This window comes from Nomascus leucogenys, unplaced genomic scaffold (assembly GCF_006542625.1).
Source record: "Nomascus leucogenys isolate Asia unplaced genomic scaffold, Asia_NLE_v1 Super-Scaffold_241, whole genome shotgun sequence".
Taxonomy (NCBI): domain Eukaryota; kingdom Metazoa; phylum Chordata; class Mammalia; order Primates; family Hylobatidae; genus Nomascus; species Nomascus leucogenys.
Genome location: NW_022095767.1, coordinates 2158715 through 2181499, shown reverse-complemented (window position 1 = coordinate 2181499; position 22785 = coordinate 2158715). Strand labels below are relative to the sequence as shown.

The 22785-nt window shown below is 43.7% G+C and overlaps 1 protein-coding gene across 1 annotated transcript in view; it reads left to right on the top strand.

The window, feature by feature from the left end:
- Positions 1-996: 996 nt before the first annotated feature.
- The window catches only part of LOC100599230 (putative adhesion G protein-coupled receptor E4P), a 38244-nt gene continuing 16455 nt past the window's right edge, over positions 997-22785 (top strand). Inside the window, exons 1-10 of the mRNA XM_030807812.1 lie at positions 997-1072; positions 3172-3222; positions 5278-5400; positions 6678-6830; positions 9755-9795; positions 10307-10442; positions 13759-13866; positions 16459-16643; positions 18736-18900; positions 19777-19971. Coding sequence (XP_030663672.1) covers positions 1039-1072; positions 3172-3222; positions 5278-5400; positions 6678-6830; positions 9755-9795; positions 10307-10442; positions 13759-13866; positions 16459-16643; positions 18736-18900; positions 19777-19971 — 1191 coding nt within the window. The 5' untranslated portion in view covers positions 997-1038. The remainder of the gene's footprint in view (positions 1073-3171; positions 3223-5277; positions 5401-6677; positions 6831-9754; positions 9796-10306; positions 10443-13758; positions 13867-16458; positions 16644-18735; positions 18901-19776; positions 19972-22785) is intronic.

Below are 22785 nucleotides of genomic sequence, written 5' to 3'. Positions count from 1 at the left end.
CCGGCCTATACTGTATATTTCAAAATGGCTAAAAGAGTAGATTTTAAAAGTTCTCATACCGAAAAGCGATAGGTATGTGAGGTGATACATATGTTAATTGTCTTGATTTAATCATTCCACAATGTCAGCCAGGTGCGGTGGCTCACGCCTGTAATCCCAGCACTTTGGGAGGCCGAGGCGGGCGGATCACGAGGTCAGGAGATCGAGACCATCCTGGCTAACATGGTGAAACCCTGTCTGTACTAAAAATACAAAAAATTAGCCTGGTGTGGTGGCGGGCGCCTGTAGTCCCAGCTACTCGGGAGGCTGAGGCAGGAAAATGGCGTGAACCTGGGAGGCAGAGCTTGCAGTGAGCTGAGATCGTGCCACTGCCCTCCAGCCTGGGCGACAGAGCGACTCCATCTCAAAAAAAAAAAAAATCATTCCACAATGTCAAAACATATTGTAGCCCATAAGCATATATAATTATGAATTAAAAATTTAACTATAAACAAATCAATGACAGCAATGTAAAAAAAAAAAAGGAAATAAAAAGTGAGTAGTTTGTCCTGTGGAGTTTTCCAGTCTCAATCTTGCTGATTGCGATAGAACAGGATTTTAAATTCCAGCCGGATATTTCATCAGATGCATCCTTTTTTTTAGCATTTGTTAGGTGATAAACTTGTTCCCTATAACCAAATACGCTATGATCATCCTCGCAGGGTCTTTTCCTTCAGAGAGTTACCCAGAGGCAGAATTATTGGGTCAAACGAGAGGGAGAGATGGAAGGGGTTTTTTTGTTTGTTGGTTGGTTTGTTGGTTTTGAGACGGAGTCTTGCTCTGTCGCCCAGGCTGGAGTGCAGTGATGCGATCTCGGCTCACTGCTACCTCTGCCTCCTGGTTTCAAGCAATCCTGCCTCAGCCTTACATTTTGGTAAGCATTGGCCATGTGGCTTCTGAACTTGGGACCATCAGAAATTGTATTTCATGAGGTTTATTCATTCCAGGCACTCTGACCACGTCCTGCTTGAGAGAGACTGTTCCCAGCGTCTCAGTGCTATGGGGAGCAGGTGCCTCCTGGTCCTGCTCTCAGGTAAGTGGAACAAAGAACTCCCTTTCCTTCTCCTCATGCCCCTGGTGTCCTCTCTTGATTTGCTCCCTCAAATTTGGCATTTTCTCCAGCAATAACTGCGTGTGCCTGTCCTAGTAGAAGCTCTCCTCTTGAGTCAGTCAGGCTGGGCTGCCCCAAAGCGGAACGGAAACAAGGACTTGTGTGTGTAAATCGTTTATTTGGGAGGGGATCCCAGGAAAGGAGGGCATGGGGAAGCCACACAAGGAAGGGTGAAGAGCTGCTGAAGGGCGTGTTAGTGAGGGAGTTACCACTGCAGGTAGCGGAGTGCTGTCCTGCTAGGGACCTCCAAGAAAAAAGTGTAATTCCCACATTTCTGGCCTACTCCCCAGTTGGGTGCAGAAAAATGCACTCTTGCAGAGAGAGACAGAAAGTCATCTGCGGCTGGGCACGGTGGCTCATGCCTGTAATCCTAGCACTTTAGGAGGCCAAGGCGGTTGAATTACTTAAGGTCAGGAGTTTGAAAGCAGCCTGGCCAACATGGTGAAACCCTGTCTCTACTAAAAATACAAAAAAAATTAGCCGGGCTTGGTGGCGGACGCCCGTAATCCTAGCTACTCTGGAGGCTGAGGCAGGAGAATCACTTGAACCCAGAAGGCAGAGGTTGCAGTGAGCCGAGATTCCGCCACTGCACTGCAGCCCTGGATGACAGAGTGAGACTCTGTCTCAAAAAAAAAAAAAAAAAAAGAAAGAAAGAAAGAAAAAGAAAGTCATCTGCATTCATAGGAACCCTCTCTGGGGTAGGCTAAAGGGTCACTTCGAGTATCTGCCACATGGATTGACACCAAGTGGGCCCGCGCTCGGATCATCATAGCTCAGTAAGTTACAACCTAGACCTTCCCACCCCGTCCTCTGGGCTTTAGGGTCTTAGAGATGAGAAAAAGAAATCTCCATAGGAGGCATCAGATCCAGTTTAAGGATGGAAGGTTTGTTAAGAGACCTTACAGGTAAGTGATGTTCCATACTCTACGTAACGGGCGAGCACATTTTTTTTCTGTAAAGGGACAGGTAATTTGAATTTCAGCTTTGCGGGCCATATGGTCTCTGCCTTAACTACTCAACTGAGCTATTCCAGCCCTAAAGCATCCATAGACCTCCTGTAAATGAATGGATGTGGCTGCGTGTCAATAAAACTTTATTTACAGACATAGGCACCTAAAATTCACATCGTTTTCATGGCCATTAAGTATTATTCTTCTTTTGATTTTTTCCAACCACTTAAAATGTTTTATGTAAAAAATACAAAAGTCATCTCAACTCATAGGTCCAGTTTGCTGACCCCTACCCTATGGGAATCAAGTGATATTTCTCTCTGAAAAAATAAAATCATTCACAGGAAAATTGGTGTTGAGTGTTTTGGCTCATAAAAATGGCCATGTCAGCCAGGCGTGGTGGCTCATGGCTGTAATCCCAGCACTTTAGGAGGCTGAGGTGGGCAGATCACAAGGTCAGGAGTTTGAGACCAGCCTGGCCAACATGGTGAAACCCCATCTCTACTAAAAATACAAAAATTAGCCAGGCATGGTGGCGGGTGCCTGTAATCCCAACTACTTGGGAGGCTGAGGCGGGAGAATCGCTTGAACCCACGAGGCAGAGGTTACAGTGAGCTGAGATCGTGCCACTGCACTCCAGCCTGGGTGACAGAGCAAAACTCTGTCTCAAAACACAAACAATTGTCGGTAATGGAAAATTTAAAAGGACCTGTGGGGTTTCCATTATATTTTTCTTGGACAGTGTGCGGTTCGAGGTCTGGACTGATAGAAAGGAGATTGCCAACTCGGTCTTTTGGTGCTAGGACGTAGAGAAGAAGCTGAATTCGCTACTGGGTTTTCTGAAATTGGGAAACACAGCTGCAATCAGATGCACTTCTCATACTTCAGAAGGATATGATGTCCAAATCTGTGACTCTTGTGTTTATAACCTGCCTGGAAGACGCTATGGTGAAGCTTGCATGTGTGCCTGGGCAAAGAGTTAGGGTTAGTTGCCCCTAACTCACCTAGCCTTCAGCCAAGCAGAGTCCAGGGGATCCCCGTCTGAATGATCCCCTCCTCTCTCTGTTCCAGGTCTCACTGTCTTACTGGCTCTGCCAGGATCAGAAGCCAAGAATTCTGGAGGTGAGTCTATTCATAGCCAAAGGCCAGGGGAAAGGAAATTGGGATCTGGAAGCTTCCTTCAGAGAAGGGAAGGAGCTTTTTTCCAGAGACAGAGCGTGGAGTCTCTGGCACTTTCTTCTGGCTCCTTGGAGATCCCAAGAGCTGTTCTCCTGTCTCCATCATCACCATCATCTGCATTTACACAGCAAAGCACGTCCCGGTGCCATCTCAGTTAACCTCCATGACACTCCTACAAAAACGGCATGGACATTGTCCCCACTTCATCAAGGGTCCTCCAGAGAAGTGGCTGCCTCAAGGTCACATGGCTGGTGGACGCTAGACTCTCCTCTTTCTTTCCCCAAACCTGTGTCTTGAGTCATTCCAGGAAATACTTCGCCTTCACCACAAGTCATTGCTTGGGTTCCCCCAGAAGCAGACCCTGAGAGCAACTCATTGTTCTGGGAGGGAATCCTAGGAGGCACCAGCTGGGAGTGGGCAGTGGCATAGGAAGGGGAGGAGCTCATATAGGATCTTTATCAAGCAAGTTACATGCGGGCAGCTGGAGTTTAATCCCTGGAGGCAGCTGTTGGGTATGGCATGGAGCAGACACCTCAGTTATACCTCTCAATGGGTAAGGAAGCTATTGATTATGATTATGTCTAAATTGTGGTAAAATGTACACAACGTAAAATGTAGCTTTTTAACCATTGTCAAGGGTACATGTCAATGCCATTCAACATTTGCACTGTTATGCAACCATCACCACCATCCACCCACAGTGTTCTTTCTAGTTGCAGAACTGAAACTCTGTCTCTATGAAACACGAACTCCCCATTCCTCCTCCCCAAGGCCCTGGCACCCACCATTCTACTTTCTGTCTCTATGAATCCAGCGACTCTGGGCATCTCATAGGAGTGGAATCATACATTATTTGACGCTTTGTCCTGGCTTATTTCATGGAACATAATGTCCTCAAGGTTCATTTATGGTGTAGCATGTGTCAGTATTTCATTCCTTTTTTTTTTCTTTGAGACTGAGTTTCACTCTTGTTGCCCAGGCTGGAGTGCAATGGTGCAATCTCGGCTCACTGCAACCTCTGCCTCCCGGGTTCAAGTGATTCTCCTGCCTCAGCCTTCCAAGTAGCTGGGATTATAGGCATGCACCACCATGCCCGGCTAATTTATTTTATTTATTTATTTTGCATTTAGTAGAGACGAGGTTTCACCATGTTGGTCAGGCTGGTCTTGAACTCCTGACCTCAGGTGATCCACCCACCTTGGCCTCCCAAAGTGCTGGGATTACAGGCATGTGAGCCAACATGCCTGGCCAGAATTTCCTTCTTTCTAAAGGCTGAATAACATACTACTGTGTGGATGGACCACATTTTGTTCATTCATTTATTCATTCATGGGCACCTGGGTTACATACAACATTTGGCTATTACGAATAATGCTGACATGAACATGAGTGGACAAATATCTCTTCTATACACTGCTTTTGATTCCTTTGAGTATATTCCCAGAAGTGTGATTGCTGGATCATATGGTAAGATCATATGGTAATTCTGATTTAGAATTTTTTGAGGAATTGCCATACTGTTTCTCATTGACACTGCATCATTTTACATTTCTACCAGCAGTGCACCAGGGTTCCATTTTCTCTGCATTCTCACCAACACTTGTTATTTTCTGTTTTTTTTTTAATAATAATGAATTGGCTTTTTTTTTTTTTAAATGCTCTATCTTCTATCAATCATTGATAAAGGGAGCTACTTAGGAAAGTCATTGTTAACCTGCCATGTGATGAACAAAGAGAATTTTGGTAGCCAGGGTGAGCCCACAAGGAAAGAAACACAGGTGCTGGCATTTGGAGGTTCACCTATCTGGCAAAAGTGGTGTTGGTGGCAGAAGTGGGACATGGTTGGGCACTGTGTTCCGCTGTGTTCAGCAATGGGCTGGGTGCCAAAAGGATGCCAACAGAGCTATTCCTAAGATGACATTCTTCTCACCACAGCATCAATACATGGTAGATACATACTAAATATTTCTTAGATGAATGAGTGGATTCTCTCTGCAGCTTCCTGTCCACCATGCCCTAAATATGCCAACTGCCACAACAGCACCCACTGTACTTGTGAAGATGGCTTTCAGGCCAGGTCTGGCAGGACATACTTTCATGATTCCTCTGAGAAGTGTGAAGGTAAAAATATTAATGGGGTTTTCATTTAATCTCTCATTAGTGATAACTATTCTGTTCCATGTGTCCTCTGCCCAAAACACATAAACCCATAGCCCAAATAAGACTCGTATCTCTTCAGCAGACTATTTGACAAAGTACAGCCACTGGCCAGGTGTGCTTGTCCCTGAGTCCTTCTGATGGAGAGCACAAGTATAAGCCTGTGGTCCAGAGCACCTTCTGTCTGTGGGTCCCTTGCTTAAACCTCAGCTCTGGTCCATTCAGCAGGGAAGGCTGATGTGATTGGGAGAGGCAAGACACATAAACATTGCATAAGCCATGATTTTTTTTTTTTTTTGAGACAGAGTCTCACTGTGTTGCCCAGGCTGGAGTGCAGTGGCGTGATCTTGGCTCACTGCAAGCTCCGCCTCCTGGGTTCACACCATTCTCCTGCCTCAGCCTCCTGAGTAGCTGGGATTACAGGTGCCCACCACCACGCCTGGCTAATTTTTTGTGTTTTTAGTAGAGACGGGGTTTCACCATGTTCGCTAGGATGGTCTTGATCTCCTGACCTCGTGATCTGCCTGCCTCAGCCTTCCAAAGTGCTGGGATTACAGGCATGAGCCACCATGCCCCACCTTATTTATTTATTTATTTTTTTGAGTCAGAGTCTCACTCTGTCACCCAGGCTGGAATGCAATGGTGCAATCTCAGCTCACTGCAACCTCTGCCTCCCGGGTTCAAGTGATTCTCCTGCTTCAGCCTCCTGAGTAGCTGGGATTACAGGCATGCATCACCACGCCCAGCAAATTTTTGTATTTTTAGTAGAGACAGGGTTTCACCATGTTGGCCAGGCTGGTCTTGAACTCCTGACCTCAAGTGATCTGCCCACCTCGGCCTCCCAAAGTGCTGGGATTACAGGCGTGAGCCACCGCTCCCGGCCAAGCCACCTAAAGCTCCATAGGTAGTTGGGTCTATGTCTGGACTTCTAGTCTATTCCATTAGTCTATTTTTATTTATGCATGCATCAGTACCTCTTTGTTTAGTTGCAGCTTTATACTTTGTTTTAATGTCTGGTTCCTACCTTGTAGTTTTTTCCGGCTGCACCTTCATGATAGTAACAACTTGTCTCTCACCCCGTAAAATACATGTAGATGTTTCTAAAATTGGAATTGCATTGGATTTATAAATTAACTTAGGGAGAACATTGATGGACAATGGTTGGGCTATAAAGATTTCATGGGCAAGGGAAATGGTATAATTCTATGAAAATGAAAGCAACACTTTCTCTTGATTCACAGATATTAATGAATGTGAGACCGGGCTGGCAAAGTGCAAGTATAATGCATATTGTAGAAATAAAATTGGAGGTTACATCTGTAGCTGTTTGGTAAAATATCCTATCTTCAACGTGCTGGCTAGTATTATAGATTATGATCATCCAGATTGTTATGGTAAGAACCTCCAAATCCTATTTCCACTATGAAAAATGATGGGGACTTGGGGGAGACTCTGAGAGATTCTCTAATTTCAGGCCAGGGTAAGAGTGCAAACTCCATTCTAACCCTCGTCCCTCATTCCTTTGTTGTCTTTGATGATATTTTCCAAGGTGGTGTCATCCAAGTCTTGGCATCAATAACCATCTCTGTATAGATGCTTCCAAATGTATGTGTCCAATACAGGTCTCTTTCCTGAGCTTCCAAAAAAACACCTCTAAATTTTTTCTGAATTTCTCTATTTATTCATCTCTCACTCACCTTAAATTCAATTTTTGTGTCTATCTACCTATCTACTAAATCTGACGAATTCACACTGATACCTCTGGTTCCAGTTCAACATCAAGGCTTGTTGGAACCTTCCCTCTTTCCTTATTTGTAGCTTCCTTCTCCAACAATGAGAAACCTGTCTCTCACTATCCACAATTTATTTATTTGTTTAATTCCAGTATTATTTCACGTTTTGGGTAAGAGAGATTGGATTTAAGTGCTAAATCTTCCACTTACCATCTGGCTTTCAGTTAATGACTTAATTTCTACATACCTCATCTTTAAATGGGAGTAGTAATATCAATAGTATCTATTGTGTCAGTTATGTGTTGCTGCATAACAAGTTACCCCTCAATTTAATGGCCTAAAACAACACATATGTATTGTTTCATAGTTTCTTTGGGTTAAGGAACTAAGCATGGCTTAGCTGGGTCTTTTGCTTCTGGGTCTATCACATTTGCAACTGAGGTTTTTGTCCAGGCTGTGGTTTCATCTGGAGACTCGACTGGGGCAGGTTCTGCTTCCAAGCTACTCACAAGATTGCTGGGAGAATTTAGTTTCTTGAGAGCTATTGGACTGAAACCCTCAGTTCCTTTCTGGTGGTTGGTGGGAGGCAGCCTTTAGTTCCTAGATATGTGGGTCTCTACAGCTTGCTTTGTTATAGCAAACACATTAGAATAGCCAGAAAGAGGGCATGAATAAGACAGGAGTCATAGTCTTTTATAACCCACTCTCAGAAGTGACATCCTATAACGTTTGCCGTATTCTGTTCCTTAGAAATGAGTCACTTAGTCCAGTCCACAGTCAAGGGAAGATTTACCCAAGGATGTGAATGCCAAGAAGCAGGGATTATTTGGAGCCATTTCTGAATCCTTCTTACGGGCTGAATAGTGTTCTCCCCAAATTGATTCCACCTGGAATCTGTGAATGTGATCTTATCTGGAAATAGGGTATTTGTAGATGTAATAAGTCAAGATGCAGTCATACTAGATCAGAGTGGACCCTGAATCCTACATGACTGGTGTCCTTATAAGATGAAACATATTTGGACACAGAGACACACACACAGGGAAGATGGCCATGTGAAGACAGAGGTGAAGATTGGAGTTATGCTGCCAAAGGGCAAGGAATGTCAGAGATTGATGGCAACCACCAGAGGCTAGAAGAGGCAGGGCAAGGTGTTTCCCTGGAGCCTTCAGAGGGAGCATGGTCTTGCTGGCACCTTAATTTGGACTTCTGGCCTCCAGAACTGTGAGACAATACATTTCTATTGCTTTAAGCCACCCAATTTGTATCACTATATTATGGCAACCCTAGCAAATTAATACACCTTTCCTATTCATTATTATTATTTTTGAGATGGGGTCTCACTCTGTTACCCAGGCGGGAGTGCAGTAGTGTGATCTTGGCTGACTGCAACCTCTGCCTCCCAGGCTCAAGCGATCCTCCCACCTCAGCTTCCTGAGTAGCTGGGACCACAGGCATGTGCCACCACACCTGGCTAATTTTTGCATTTTTGGTAGAGACAGGGTTTCACCATGTTGCCCGCACTGGCCTTGAACTGCTGACCTCAAATGATCCACCCGCCTCGGCCTCCCAAAGTGCTAGGATTACAGGCGTGAGCCACTGCACCTGGCCCCTACTCATTATTAATGTATGTGAAATATTTAACAGTCCTAGGCACCTAGGACAGATCAGTTAATACTGGCTATTATGCTGTATATGCCTTTTCTACAACCTTCAGTGTTCCTTGAAATGAGATAATATATATGAAGGCACTTTATATACTGTGATGTGTAGGCAACTGCTTCTATAATATTAACTCAATTAACACTGATTTCTTCCATGTCACCCTGATGTGTTGGGACCCTCTGCTATATACTCCCACACCATTGTGTCCTATTTATTATTGATTGATTGATTTTAGTAAGTCCTGTTTTATTTTATTTTAGGTTTGGGGGTGGTACATGTGCAGGTTTGTTGCGTGGGTAAATTGCATGTCTCTGGGGTTTGGTGTATGAATGTTCCCATCACCCAGGTAGTGGGCATAGTACCTGATGGGTAGCTTTTCAGCCATCAGCCTCCCACCCTCTCCCTCTAGTAGTCCCCAGTGTCTACAGTTCCCATCTTTTTGTCCACATGTCATGTTCTATTTATTAAGAGCATCCCTTGCAATTGCTTAATTATTTATTAATGATAACTTGCTTAATGACTTTCCTGCCAGACTTCAGATTCCACAAGGGGACACCTTGGTTTCTTTTCCTAGCCTATATCCATATATTTCAGCGTTGTGCCTGGTTTTGAGTAGGTGCTCAATAAACAGTGTTGACTACAGTCATAGGTTGGTGCAAAAGTAATGGCGGTTTTTGCCATTACTTTCAATGGCAAAGATGGCCATTACTTTTGCATTAACTCAATATGAAACTGGAAGCCCCATTCTAATTCTCTTTTATAATTCTACTGTGCAACACTTTTTAGGCTTCTTAGAGGGGAATTAGGATGGGCTGCAGAAGCATTAGGGAAAGACTCAACTTGAGGGTGATTGGAAGAAGGGATGTAAGCAGGGTGTATTTTCTCCCATATGTCTTTCAATGACATCTTTTCTTTCACAGAGAACAGTCGAGGGACGACACAGTCAAACGTGGATATCTGGGTGAGTGGAGTGAAGCCTGGATTTGGGAAACAGCTGGTACATATAACTATGTCATTCTCCTACCCAAACATTAACATGTCTTCCTGTGATTTTTAGGGTAGCATAGTTCTATCCAGGGGTAATTTTGTCCTCTGTCCCAAGGTCATCTGTCAATGTCTGGGGACACTTTTGGTTGTCATACCTTGGGGGTGATGTGTGTGACTGGCGTCTGGTGGATGGAGACCAGGGATACAGCTCAACATCCTACAGTGCCTGGGACAGCCTCCCACAATCAAGAAGTGCCTGGTGCCACATGTCCATAGAGATAGAGAAATACAAGGGTAGGGGGAAAGTGCCTCAGCTGTCATTCAAAGACCTACATCAAGCACCTAGATTCTCAATGCCACACGCACCTTGTAGCACCTTAATAAATATTGTTGCCTTCTGGGCTCCCCACTCCAACACTTGTGTATATTCCCTATTTCTTACATTTCAGTAAGAGTCAATCTAATTAGCTTAATTTTTTTGGAAGGAAAATCTGAGAAGAGATGGAAGCAGAGAGGACTTTGCAAGAAGGGCTACTCAACTAATTCAAAGCGTGGAGTTGGGCATCTGGAATACGAGTTTTGCTTCTCCAGGAAAGGGTCAAATTTCTGAATTTGATGTAGGTAAGAGAGGCTGAGTAGCGTCTTTATGACCCTCCATAAAGACCATAAAGAGGTCTGGGTCCTGGCTTTGTCAGGGTTTCTGAATGATGAAATCTGTGGGCTCTCAGGATCACAGACCCTCTACACCAGCATTCTACATGAGAAGGACTCCATTTTCAAAAATGCAAATTCAAGGGACAAGAGAATAAACCAGCTCTCTTCTTCTTTTCAACTTCCCTTGGTATGATGGAAAGTATGTAAGAGCATATTCGCTATGCCACCATGGCTAGGGGATAGAAAAAGCCTCGGTTATTTTCCTACTCTGCTCTCATACAGTAACAAGAACACAGAATACTTCATCTCTGGTCAACAAAATATGTGTGGGCTCCTTTTCCACACTGACCACACAGTTCTTCAGTGGACCCCAGCTGGGTGTTCTATAATTCAATTATGACATTGTCTGACATTATCTACCAAAGAGAATGTCAGATCCCACAGGCTGCAAGCTTAGTCCCACAAAAGTGTTCTTCACCTCAAATGCCAATCTCAAGTTCTAGGTTGTAACCTGTACGTCCAACTGACAGGCTATAAATTAGAGTCCCATGACCCCTTCCTTGGGTTTGAGTAATTTGCTAGAGTGACTTGCTTAACTCAGGAAAGCACTTTACTTACACTTATCCATTTATTAAAAATATATTACAAATGGGCTGGGTGTGGTGGGTCATGCCACTTTGGGAGGCCAAAGCAAGTGGATCACCTGAGGTCAGGAGTTCAAGACCAGCCTGGCCAACATGGCAAAACTCCGTCTCTACTAAAAAAAAAAAACAAAAAACAAAAAATGAAAATTAGCTGGGCATAGTGGTGCACTTCTGTAATCCCAGCTCCCCAGGAGGCTGAGGCAGGATAATCACTTGAAACCAGGAGGCGGAGGTTGCAATGAGCTGAGATCGCACCATTGCACTCAAGCCTGGGCAACAGAGAGAAAGTCCATCTCAAAAATATATATATATATATATTTAAAATATAAATATATATTTATATATATTTAAAATATAAATATATATTTATATATATTATATGTGTGTGTGTGATACAGATGAACAGCCAGATGGAAGAGATGCACAGGGCAAAGTATGGGAGAAGAGGTGCAGAGCTTCCAAGCCCTCTTTAGAGGTGCCACCCCAGGGACCCACACATGTTCAGCTATCTAGAATCTCCTAGACAGCTCAACAAATCTTTTGGATTTGTATGGCGGCTTCATTAGTTAGGCACGATTGGGTACATTATTGGCCATTGATATCAACTCAACATTCAGCCCCCCTCCTCTTCCTGTATCTGGGATGGGGGTGAAACTGAAAGTTCCAACGCTTTAATCTCACCATTGGTTTCCTTGGCAACCACCCCCATCCTGAGGCTATCCAGGAGCTGGCTAAGAGTCACCACATTAGAATAAAAGATGTTTCTATAACCAAGAAAGTACAAAGGATTTCAGAGTTGAGTCACATGCTCCTGTCACTCAGGAAATTACAATGGTCTTAGGGGCTATATGTCAGCAACTTGAGTCCGAGACCAAATATCAGAACAAAAGATTTTCCTAGTGTTCCTGTTGCTTAGGAAACTCTAAGGGTTTTAGGAACTCTATGTCAGGAACTGTGGTTTCTTCCTGACCTCTGTATCTGTTAATCATTTCAAAGAACCAATTTTTGGATTTGTTGATTATTTATATTATTATTCCATTTCCTTTTTCTTTGATTTTTTGTTGTTTATTATTTCCTTCCTTTTACTTTCTTTGTGTGGAACTTGCTCTTCATTTTCTAAGTTGCTGACTTGGTAATTTAGATTACTAATTTTAAATCATTCTCCTTTCCCAATATATGCCTTTAAAGCTTAAAACTTAGCTATAAATTAGAGCTATATATTTCCCTCTAAGCACTGCTTTAGCTGCATCCTGCAAGTTTTCACATACTGGGCTTTCATTATCATTTAGATCAAAATATTAAAACATTTTCTATGTAATTTATCATTTAACTCATGGTTTATTTAGAAGTGTGTTGCTGAATTACCAAATATCTGTAGCTTTTTAGGGTTTCCTTGTGTTAATGGCCTCATTTAATTTATTGTGGGTTTTAATCAAGAAAGGATGTTGAACTTTGTCAAATGCTTTTTCCTACCTCAATTGAGATGATCATTTTATCATCAATTGAGATGGTTTTTATCTTTCATTCTGTTAATGAGATGAACCCTATTGATTGATTTACATATGTTAAACCAGCTTACCAGGAAAAAATAGTTGTGATATATACTCTTTTTGATGAGTTGTCTGAGCACACATTATGTAGGATTTCAATCCTTTTGAATTCGTTGAGACTTGATTGATGGTCTATTTTGGCAAATGTTTCATGTGAACTTAGTGTCTGAATTAACATACCAAATCTGGTGGTATAACCGTGGTAAACAGCAGCTTAACCATTATTTCTTGAATAGTTTGAGCATAAGTGAGTCAGGGCTGATGTAGCAGTACCGTGGCAGCTCTATGCTCTGCTGCCTTCATCATTTACCTTCACTTTGTGATATAAGAGAGTTGGTCTACTATCACACCCTTTTACCAGCCAATGAAAAGGGGAAAAGAGAAGTTGAAAGGACGCCTGTTTCCCTTGACACATGCCATTCTGTTCTTTGATCCATTGGCCTGAAAATAGTTGCATGGCTCTGCCTAGCTGCAAGGGAAGCTGGAAAATGGCTTGTCTTCAGCTTAAATTTAGTAGTTCTAGATCCAAAGAAAGAATAGGTAAATGGTGATCACAGATAATAAGCAGTCTGCCATAGCCCCTAGGACAGCTTTCTCATTTGTTCAGAGACAAACTCTGTATACCCCAAAATGTTGAGGTTGACCTCACAAAATGATCAGCTCTTGTGTTTATAGGTTTATAGGATTCTTCTCAAATGCAGAAGTTCTGTTCCTAGTGACTATTTTTTTTTTTTTGGAAAACATTTAAATGCTTAGCTACTCTTGCTTATAAAGATTGCATTCCCCCCTAACTAGGCACTCCAGTACCATTAAGTGTCCTGTGGAAACTGCTTAGTTTGCCTATCAGAGTACCAGTTCTGGGAAGCACGCCCTTCTCCTCTCTTCTCTTGGGTTGTGGCCAGTGTGTTGCTAAGGCCATTTTGGCCACTCCATTTCTACCAGCCAAAGATGGGAAGAAAGTGCCATGTGGCCAACCTTGCATAGGGGAGATGGAATCACCAGTAGGAGGTCTTCCAGAAAAGGGAGTTCTTCAGCAAATTATTTAGCCATGAGACTTGAGAACAGGACTGACTTTCTTCATGTTTTCAGTCTATGAAACCAAGAGGTGCAATGAGACAAGGGAGAACGCTTTTCTGGAAGCTGGAAATAACACCATGGATATCAACTGTGCTGATGCTTTAAAAGGAACCCTAAGAGGTACCGTATCCCTGGTGAATTATCTTGACTCCAAATTCTATACGATTGTTTTATTTCTAGGTGATTAAACCCTGGGGTGAGAATTCACAAAGCTTTTAAGGTAGGGAGATTCTATATGGTGGAATAAAAAGATCTTCCTTGACCACTAACTAGGCATTTTGCAGAGAGAAGTCAGGCTGTCATATGGGGTGTGTACTTTGTGACATACACAAAGGTTTGCATAAGGATTCCTTGAAATGCCTCCTTAAAAGGGACTGGCTGGGCCGGGCACAGTGGCTCATGCCTGTAATCCCAGCACTTTGGGAGGGTGAGGCAGGTGGATCACAAAGGTCAGGAGTTTGAGACCAGCCTGGCCAACATGGAGAAACCCCATCTCTGCTAAAAACACAAAAATTAGCCAGGCATGGTGGTGCATGACTGTAATCCCACCTACTCGGGAGGATGAAGCAGAATTGCTTGAACCCAGAAGGTGGAGGTTGCAATGAGCTGAGATTGTGCCATTGCACTCCAGCTTGGGTGACAGAGTGAGATTCTGTCTCAAAAAAAAAAAGGGGGGGGACTGGCTGATGCATGCTCTGTTTCCATGTGATGGTCTGAAAAGGTAACACTCAGTGGCATCAGATTGCCTTGAACACTTCCTTGAGAAGCATTTATGAACACCCTTTTTAAAAGAGCCACCCAGTCTTGTTCTTTACCACAGATTGGAAAACAAATGTTCTGTACAAGGTCCAGAGAGTAAATATGTTAGGCTTTTTGTTATATGTTAGGCTTTGTCATAACTAAATATGTTAGGCTTTGTCATAACTACTCAACTCTGCCATCAGAGTGTGAAAGCAGCCATTGATGATGTGTCAGTGAAGGAGTGTGGCTGTGTGTCAATAAAACTTTATTTACAAAAGCAGGTGGCAGGCTGGGTTTTACCTTCACGGCATAGTGTTTCACCCACGCTTTATCTCATCACCTGAAGTCTCTGCAAAGCTCCTGCACTATGTATTTTTTCTTTTATTTATTTGTTGGTGGCTGATCACTCTCACTACGACATCAGCTCTCTGATGACAGGGGTTTTGTCTGTTTTGTTCACTGCTGTATAATAATTCCTAGAATGTCTGGCACACAGTAGAGGATAAAGAAATATTTCCATGAAACATAAATGAATGAATGCATATGAACTATTTCAAAGAGAAAAACCTGGTTACCTTAAAAATGAAATATCTGCTGCATTTCCTCCAAAAAATTCCTGGTTATTCATTAATCTTCACTCCTTACCGGGAGCTGTAGAGTAGGGAAAGGGAGGGAAGGGATCTAAAAATGAGTTGATTTTTGTTGTTGTTGTTGAGATGACTCTCACTCTGTCGCCCAGGCTGGAGTGCACTGGCACAATCTCGGCTCACTGCAGCCTCCACCTCCCGAGTTCAAGCAATTCTCCTGCCTCAGCCTCCCAAGTAGCTGGGATTATAAGCACATGCCACCACGCCTGGCTAATTTTTGTATTTATAGTTGAGACGGGGTTTCACCGTGTTGGCCAAAGTGGTCTCGAACTCCTGACCTCAGATGATCTGCCTGCGTCAGCCTCCCAAAGTGCTGGGATTACAGGTGTGAGCCACCACGCCCGACCGAGTTAGATTTTTTAAACGGAGCAAATAGAAATACAGATGATAAGTAGCTTTGGTCAAAAATGGGATGGTAGCACGTGGATAACTGCAATTTGGGAAACACCCACATCATACGGGCATCCTGTGTGCACTGAACCTCCATGTTTTTTTTTTTTTTTTTTTTGAGTCGGATTCTCACTCTGTCACCCAGGCTGGAGTGCAGTAGCACCATCTCAGCTCACTGCAACTTCCCCTTCCTGGGTTCCAGCGATTCTCCTGCCTCAGCCTCCCGAGTAACTGGGATTACAGGCACCCGCCACCACACCTGGCTAATTTTTGTATTTTTAGTAGAGATGGGATTTTGCCACACTGGGCAGGCTGGTCTCAAAATCCTGACCTCAGATGACCTACCTGCCTCAGCCTCCCAAAGTGCTGGGATTATAGGTGTGAGCCACCACACCGGGCCTGAACCTCTATACATTAAACTGTGGCTTCATGAAAAGGGGAGGAGGAAAAGGAAGACAGGGAGAGGAAGGGTGATAAGATGAGAGAGAGAGAAAAGGAGTGAATTAATTAAATACAGCGGGTCATTCTGCATACCTTTCCACTAAATTAGGTACCCCAGACTGAGCTTGAGGTGAAGGCTGAGAGAGTGTGGTTTTCTTAGCCTGCCTGAGTTCCATGTGCCCTTCTGAGGACAAGCATCTTGCCTCACAACTCTGGTTGTAATGCTCAAGGGCTCGTATATATTTTTAGGACTCTGAAGAGCATAGTTTGCACATATATTGCTTATAATGTGTGGGGCATTATAATACATATTATATAGACAAAAATGCTGCACCCCAAGCGATGCAGTGTATTGAACGGCATTTAACGGATTTCCAAGGGCAGTTTTAGCCATTCGTTGCCTGCCCTACGACCCTCACATTAGACAGTACTGTACTTTCTCTCCAAACTATGGATGGCCACTAACGGTATTTCTTTTCCATTTTTTTCTCAGAGAGCACTGCAGTTGCCCTTATCACGTATCAATCTCTTGGGGATATTCTGAATGCATCCTTTTTTAGTAAAAGAAAAGGGATGCAGGAAGTAAAACTGAACTCTCATGTTGTGAGTGGCACCATCGGTTTGAAGGAAAAAATTTCCCTGTCTGAACCTGTGTTCCTGACTTTTCACCATAAACAGGTGAGAAACACCCAGGGCTGGGTCTCCATGCAGTACCTTAAAGGGTGAGCAGGTGCGGTCAGCTTCCCAAGTAGGAAATGGAATTCAGAAGTGAGAGAACACATGAGACATGCTGAGGCATCTTCAGTGAGATTTGGCTTCACCACGGTGAGGATGGCTATTACCAAAAACTTAAAATATCAGTATGTGGCAGAAAAAAAAAAAAAGGGGGGGGAACGCTTGTAGATCTGCTGATGAAAATGTAATTTGGTACAGCCATTATGGAAAACAGTACAGAGGCTTCTCAAAAAGTTATAAACAGAATTATCGTCTGTTCCAGCGATTCTACTTCTGGGTATGTGGCCAAAAGAATGAAAACAGGATCTCAAAGAGATAACTGCACTCCCATGTTTATTGCAGTATTATTCACACTGGCCGAGATACGGAAACAGCCTAAGTATCTGTCAACAGATGAATGAAGATTTTTTTTTTTTTTTTTTTTTTTTTGAGACAGAGTCTCGCTCTGTCGGCCAGGCTGGAGTGCAGTGGTGCCATCTTGGCTCATTGCAACCTCTGTCTCCCCAGCTGAAGCAATTCTCCTGCCTCAGCCTCCCGAGTAGCTGGGATTACTGGAGTGTGCCACTATGCCCAGCTAATTTTTGTATTTTTAGTGGAGACGGGGTTTCACCATGTTGGCCAAGCTGGTCATGAACTCCTGACCTCAGGTAATCTGTCTGCCTCGGCCTCCCAAAGTGCTGGGATTACAGGTGTGAGCCACCGTGCCTGGCCAATAGTTTTTTCTTTTTTTTTTTTTTAAGAGACAGAGTCTTGCTCTGTCGCCCAGGCTGAAATGCCATGGCGTGATCTCGGCTCACTGCAACCGCTGCCTCCTGAGTTCAAATGATTCTCCCGCCTCAGACTCCCAAGTAGCTGGGATTACAGACACCTGCCATCATGCCTGGCTAATTTTTGTATTTTTAGTAGAGACGAAGTTTCACCATGTTGGCCAGGCTAGTCTCAAACTCCTGACCTCAGGTGATCTGCGTGCCTCAGCCTCCCAAAGTGCTGGGATTACAGGCGTGAGCCACCGCGCCCAGCCTGATGTACAACACTCAATGTAACTACACTTAATAATGTATTGTACACTTCAGATCTGCTGAGAGAGTGCATCGCAAGTGTATTCATCACACACACACACAAATACGTGAAGTGTTGGATGTGTTAGCTTCATTGTGGTAATCATTTAAAAATGTATACATCTATCAAAACGTATAAGTTTTTCTTTGTCAATCACACTTCAATAAAGCTTGGGAAGAAATGAAGTGTTGAGGCATCCAGAGCCTGCCACAGTGAGGTGCCATTCTCACTTTGAAGCCAACAGGCAATGGAGGAGAAGCTTTCTTGAGCTCAGTGGAAGCTGGAGGCAGGAATGAGGGATCGCTCTGCAGAAAATGGATATGGCTTAAAGCAGAAAGTGCACAGGGAAGAAATACTTTATTTCTCTCTCTTCTCTCACCCAGTGAGTCTCACCAATGCCTCTCTTTGGTTCTATAAATAGCAAGGAAGCTGGCGAAGCCATTCAGTGGGTCAACCCCAGGGTGCTGAGCTGACCAGAGAAGGGCAGAATAGATGGAGAATAACCCACCACAGTCGTGGTGATGTGAAACTCCTCCCCTATAAGTGTATTTCTGATCCAGTTTCCAATACTGTGCATTGTGATTAACCTGTAAAGTTGAAATAATAGGCTGGGCACGTTGGCTCATGCCTGTAATCCCAGCACTTTGGGAGGCTGAGGCAGGCGGGTCACTTGAGGCCAGGAGTTCAAGACCAGCCTGGCCAACATGGCAAAACCCCACCTCTACTAAAAATACAAAAATTAGCCAGGCATGGTAGTGTGCACCTGTAGTCCCAGCTACTTGGGAGGCTGAGGCAGGAGAATTGCTTGAACTCGGGACGCAGATGTTGCAGTGAGCTGAGATTGCACCACTGCACTCCAGCCTGGGCAACAGAGCAAGACTCCGTCCCAAAATAAAATAAAATAAAATAAAACAAAATAAAATAAAATAAAAATAAAACCAGGAAGAGACCCACTTTCATACTATTCTCTTTCCAGCCTGGTGACAAGAGAACAAAACATATCTGTGTCTACTGGGAGGGATTGGAGGGAGGCAGCTGGTCCACGGAGGGCTGCTCTCACGTGTACAGCAATGGTTCTTACACCAAATGCAAGTGCTTCCATCTGTCCAGCTTTGCCGTCCTCGTGGCTCTTGCCCCCAAGGTACCAAGATTAATTCCTGTGAACCTGTGTATGTCCCAGAAGCTGTGAGTCATCCTCTGCATTTCTTACAAAAAGATTCTAAAGGCCGGGCACAGTGTCTCATGCCTGTAATCTCAGCACTTTGGGGGGCTGAGTCAGGTGGATCATTTGAGGTCAGGAGTTTGAGACCAGCCTGGCTAACATGATGAAACCCCGTCTCTGCTAAAAATACAAAATTAGCCGGTCATGGTGGTGCACACCTGTAATCCCAGCTACTCAGGAGGCTGAGGGAGGAGAATTGGGTGAACCCAGGAAGCGGAAGTTGCAGTGAGTCGAGATTGTGCCACTGTACTCCAGCCTTGGTGACAGATGAAGACTCCATGTAAAAAAAAAAAAAAAAAAAAGAAAAAATAACAAAAAGAAAAAAGATTCTAAGACAAGGAGCCAAATGGTAGTAGCTTACTTGAAAGGGGATTACAGGAAACACTAGTGGGGGACTGAGACAGTGAGATGGAAGTAAGACAGATGTCAGTGCAGACAGCATTATCAAGCCAGTTACCACCATAGGTAACTGGACTTTATTTCCTCTGGGGGACTCTGGGAGTCAGTGTAGAACTCACATCTCTGGGTCATTCTATCTGAGCAGCAAGGGAGCTGGGGTATTTATACACTAACTCCCATTAGTCATTTGTTAAGAGCTGTATCCAGCACTGGTCTAGTTGTTTCGGTTTTTAACATTCCTGCGTGATGAGTGTTATTGAAGATGAGAACACTAAGTCTCAGAGAGGTAAAGTCAATTGTTTCAGGGACTGAACTAGGAAGCCCATCTGACACTACCTCAGGAACATAACAACACCATTGGACACTATAATGGATTTCCCCTTTGGTGTTTTGCAGGAGGACCCTGTGCTGACCGTGATCACCCAGGTGGGGCTGACCATCTCTCTGCTGTGCCTCTTCCTGGCCATCCTCACCTTCCTCCTGTGCCGGCCCATCCAGAACACCAGCACCTCCCTCCATCTACAGCTCTCCCTCTGCCTCTTCCTGGCCCACCTCCTGTTCCTGACGGGCATCAACAGAACTGAGCCTGAGGTAGGTAATTTACCCAAATTACCTCATTGTCATAATGAATCCAGCCATCTTGTCCCACAAGAAGATGGAGAGCAAGGCATTAGTCAGCAGTGATGGTGTAGAGAGGAAAAGTATGAGCTCCATTTCAGTTGTCCTCCTATATAAGTTGGAATAATGGCCTCTGAGGGGCCATTTAGCAAAGTGATGGAGTGTTAGGCTGATGGTATTAAACAGGGTAACATTAGCGGTTGTTAGGATCAACTCCAGAATGTCACAGGCTTGCCACAGTAGGAGTTATTTTTTCCTTATGTATCAGTAGAGGGTGAGCAAACAGGTCTGAAGAGTGTCTATCCTGCACCCTCAGGCTGAGGGAGGCTCTGTCATTTTCCATACACAGCTCCCAAGGTCATCCTGGTGTTCACATTTCAGCCAACCGGGAGGGGGAAAAGAACATGGCTGAGTCCCCCGGGGGGTGGTTCATATGTGCCACATCACGAAGTAGTGTATCACTTCCCCTCACACTCTATTGGCTAGGACTCAGTCACATGATCACATGATAACACATAACCGTAAGGGCAGTTGGGAAATGTGGTCTCTGTCTGGGAAGCCATTTCCTAGTGACAAACCTATACTCTGGATTTGAGGGTGGGGAAGAGGCTTACGTTTTTAGTGGGCAATGGGTTTGCTGCACTGATCTGCACTTGAATCGCAGCTCTTCACCTTAGTTGCTGTAAGACCTGTTGAAGTGACTTCCCCTTTTAATTAATTTATTTAAATTTACTTTTTAAACTGAAAAATACAAATTATATGTATGAGATATTTTTTTCTGTACAGCATGTTCTGAAATATGTATACGTTGTGGAATGGCTCAATTGATCTAATTAACATTTGCATTACCTCACATACTCAGCTTTACTGTGTGTGTGTGTGTGTGTGTGTGTGTGTGATGAGAACACTAACAACCTATTCTTTTGGCAGTTTTTAAGAATGCATACATTGCTACCATGTAACTATGATCACCATGTTTTACAACAGATCTCTTGTGGCTTCCCCTTTTTAAACTTCCTCTGCAAAACAGGGGCCTAGTCATAGGATTTAGTAAGAACTTAGCAAGATAAAACATAAAAGATTATGAATTAATCACTCAGAGAACAATGTTCACTTTTATCTTTATCATGATCCTGGCCACCATATTATCCAGGAAGACTTAAAGCTAGATGGTTCTCTAAGTCTCCTGTTAACCCTAAAACACTATGATCACACAGCTAGAAAGTTACAAAAGCACTCTGTTTATATTTAATTTTTTTTTCCTGAGAAATAGTATATAGTTTTATGGTTAAGAGTAAGTACATTTTCTGGAAATAGTTTAGGTTCAAATCCAATTTTTTTACTAGCTGTGAGATTTGGGGGCCAGATTTTAACCTCTTGGTGTTTGATTTGAAAATAGGCAGAGGTTGGGAAGACACAGTCCTCAGGCCAAATCTGGCCTACCTTCTGTTTTTGTAAATAAAGTTTTGTTAAAACACAGCCTCATCTATTCATTTACATACTGTCTGTGGCTGCTTTTATGCTACAATGGCAGAATGGTGTAATTGCAATAGAGATTTGACTGTAAAGCTTAAAATTTGGCCCTTAAAATTTTTTTGTCTCAGGGTATTGAGACAATAATATGAGTTAATACTTACAAAGCAATTTGATCAGTGTTCACCCATAGTTAAGTGCTCAGAAGGTACTAATTACTTCTCTGATAAAATTTTCAAATAATGTTTTAAAAACTGTAAAAATAATATTATGGTTAAGATGGAGTTGACTTAGTCATCTTGAAAATATATGCTTTTATATAATGCTCTAAAATCCTACCTCTTATTTTATTTATTTATTCATTTGATGGAGATTCTTAAAATACCTACCATGTGTCAGGCATTGTGTTGCAAATACACTAATAATGAGGGGATTAGGGGAACTACCTCGGTTACTTTCCCCGTAGAGTTCACGGCTTAGAAACATGGGCTGAGGCCGGGTGCGGTGTCTCACGCCTAATCCAAGCACTTTGGGAGGCCGAGGTGGGTGGATCACCTGAGGTCAGGAGTTTGAGACCAGCCTGGCTAACACGGTGAAACCCCGCCTCTACTAAAAATACAAAAAATTAGCCGGACATGGTGGTGGGCACCTGTAATCCCAGCTACTCAGGAGGCTGAGGCAGGAGAATCGCTTGAACCTGGGGAGGTGGAGCTTGCAGTGAGCCGAGATTGCGCCACTGCACTCCAGCCTGGGCAACAGAGTGAGACTTCGTCTCAAAAGAAAAAAAAAAAAAAAGCAGCCACAGATAAAAGTAAATGAATGTGTGTGGCCATGTGCTAATAAAGCTTTGTTTATAAAAACAGATACTGGGCCAGAACTGGCCCAAAGCCACTGATTTCCTAACCCTGCTCAAGGCAGCAGTGGAAAGGGCTTCAAGCTGGGAATGACAGAAAATACTTCTCAGGACAACAAAAGTTGAAGGTAAAGATAACTGGAGTGAGATGAAACTAGCAGCAGAAAGAATACCAATAGGGCTATGAACAGTCTAAGTGGGAGTTAATAAAAATATGGGCCGGGCGTGGTGGTTCACACCTGTAATCCCAGCACTTTGGGAGGCCGAGGTGGGTGAATCACTAGGTCAGGAGTTCAAGACCAGCCTGGCCAACATAGTGAAACCCCGTCTCTACTAAAAATACAAAAAATTAGCTGGGCGTGGTGGCGGGCACTTGTAATCCTAGCTACTTGGGAGGCTGAGGCAGGATAATTGCTTGAACCTGGGACGTGAGGGTTGCGGTGAGCGGAGATCATGCCACT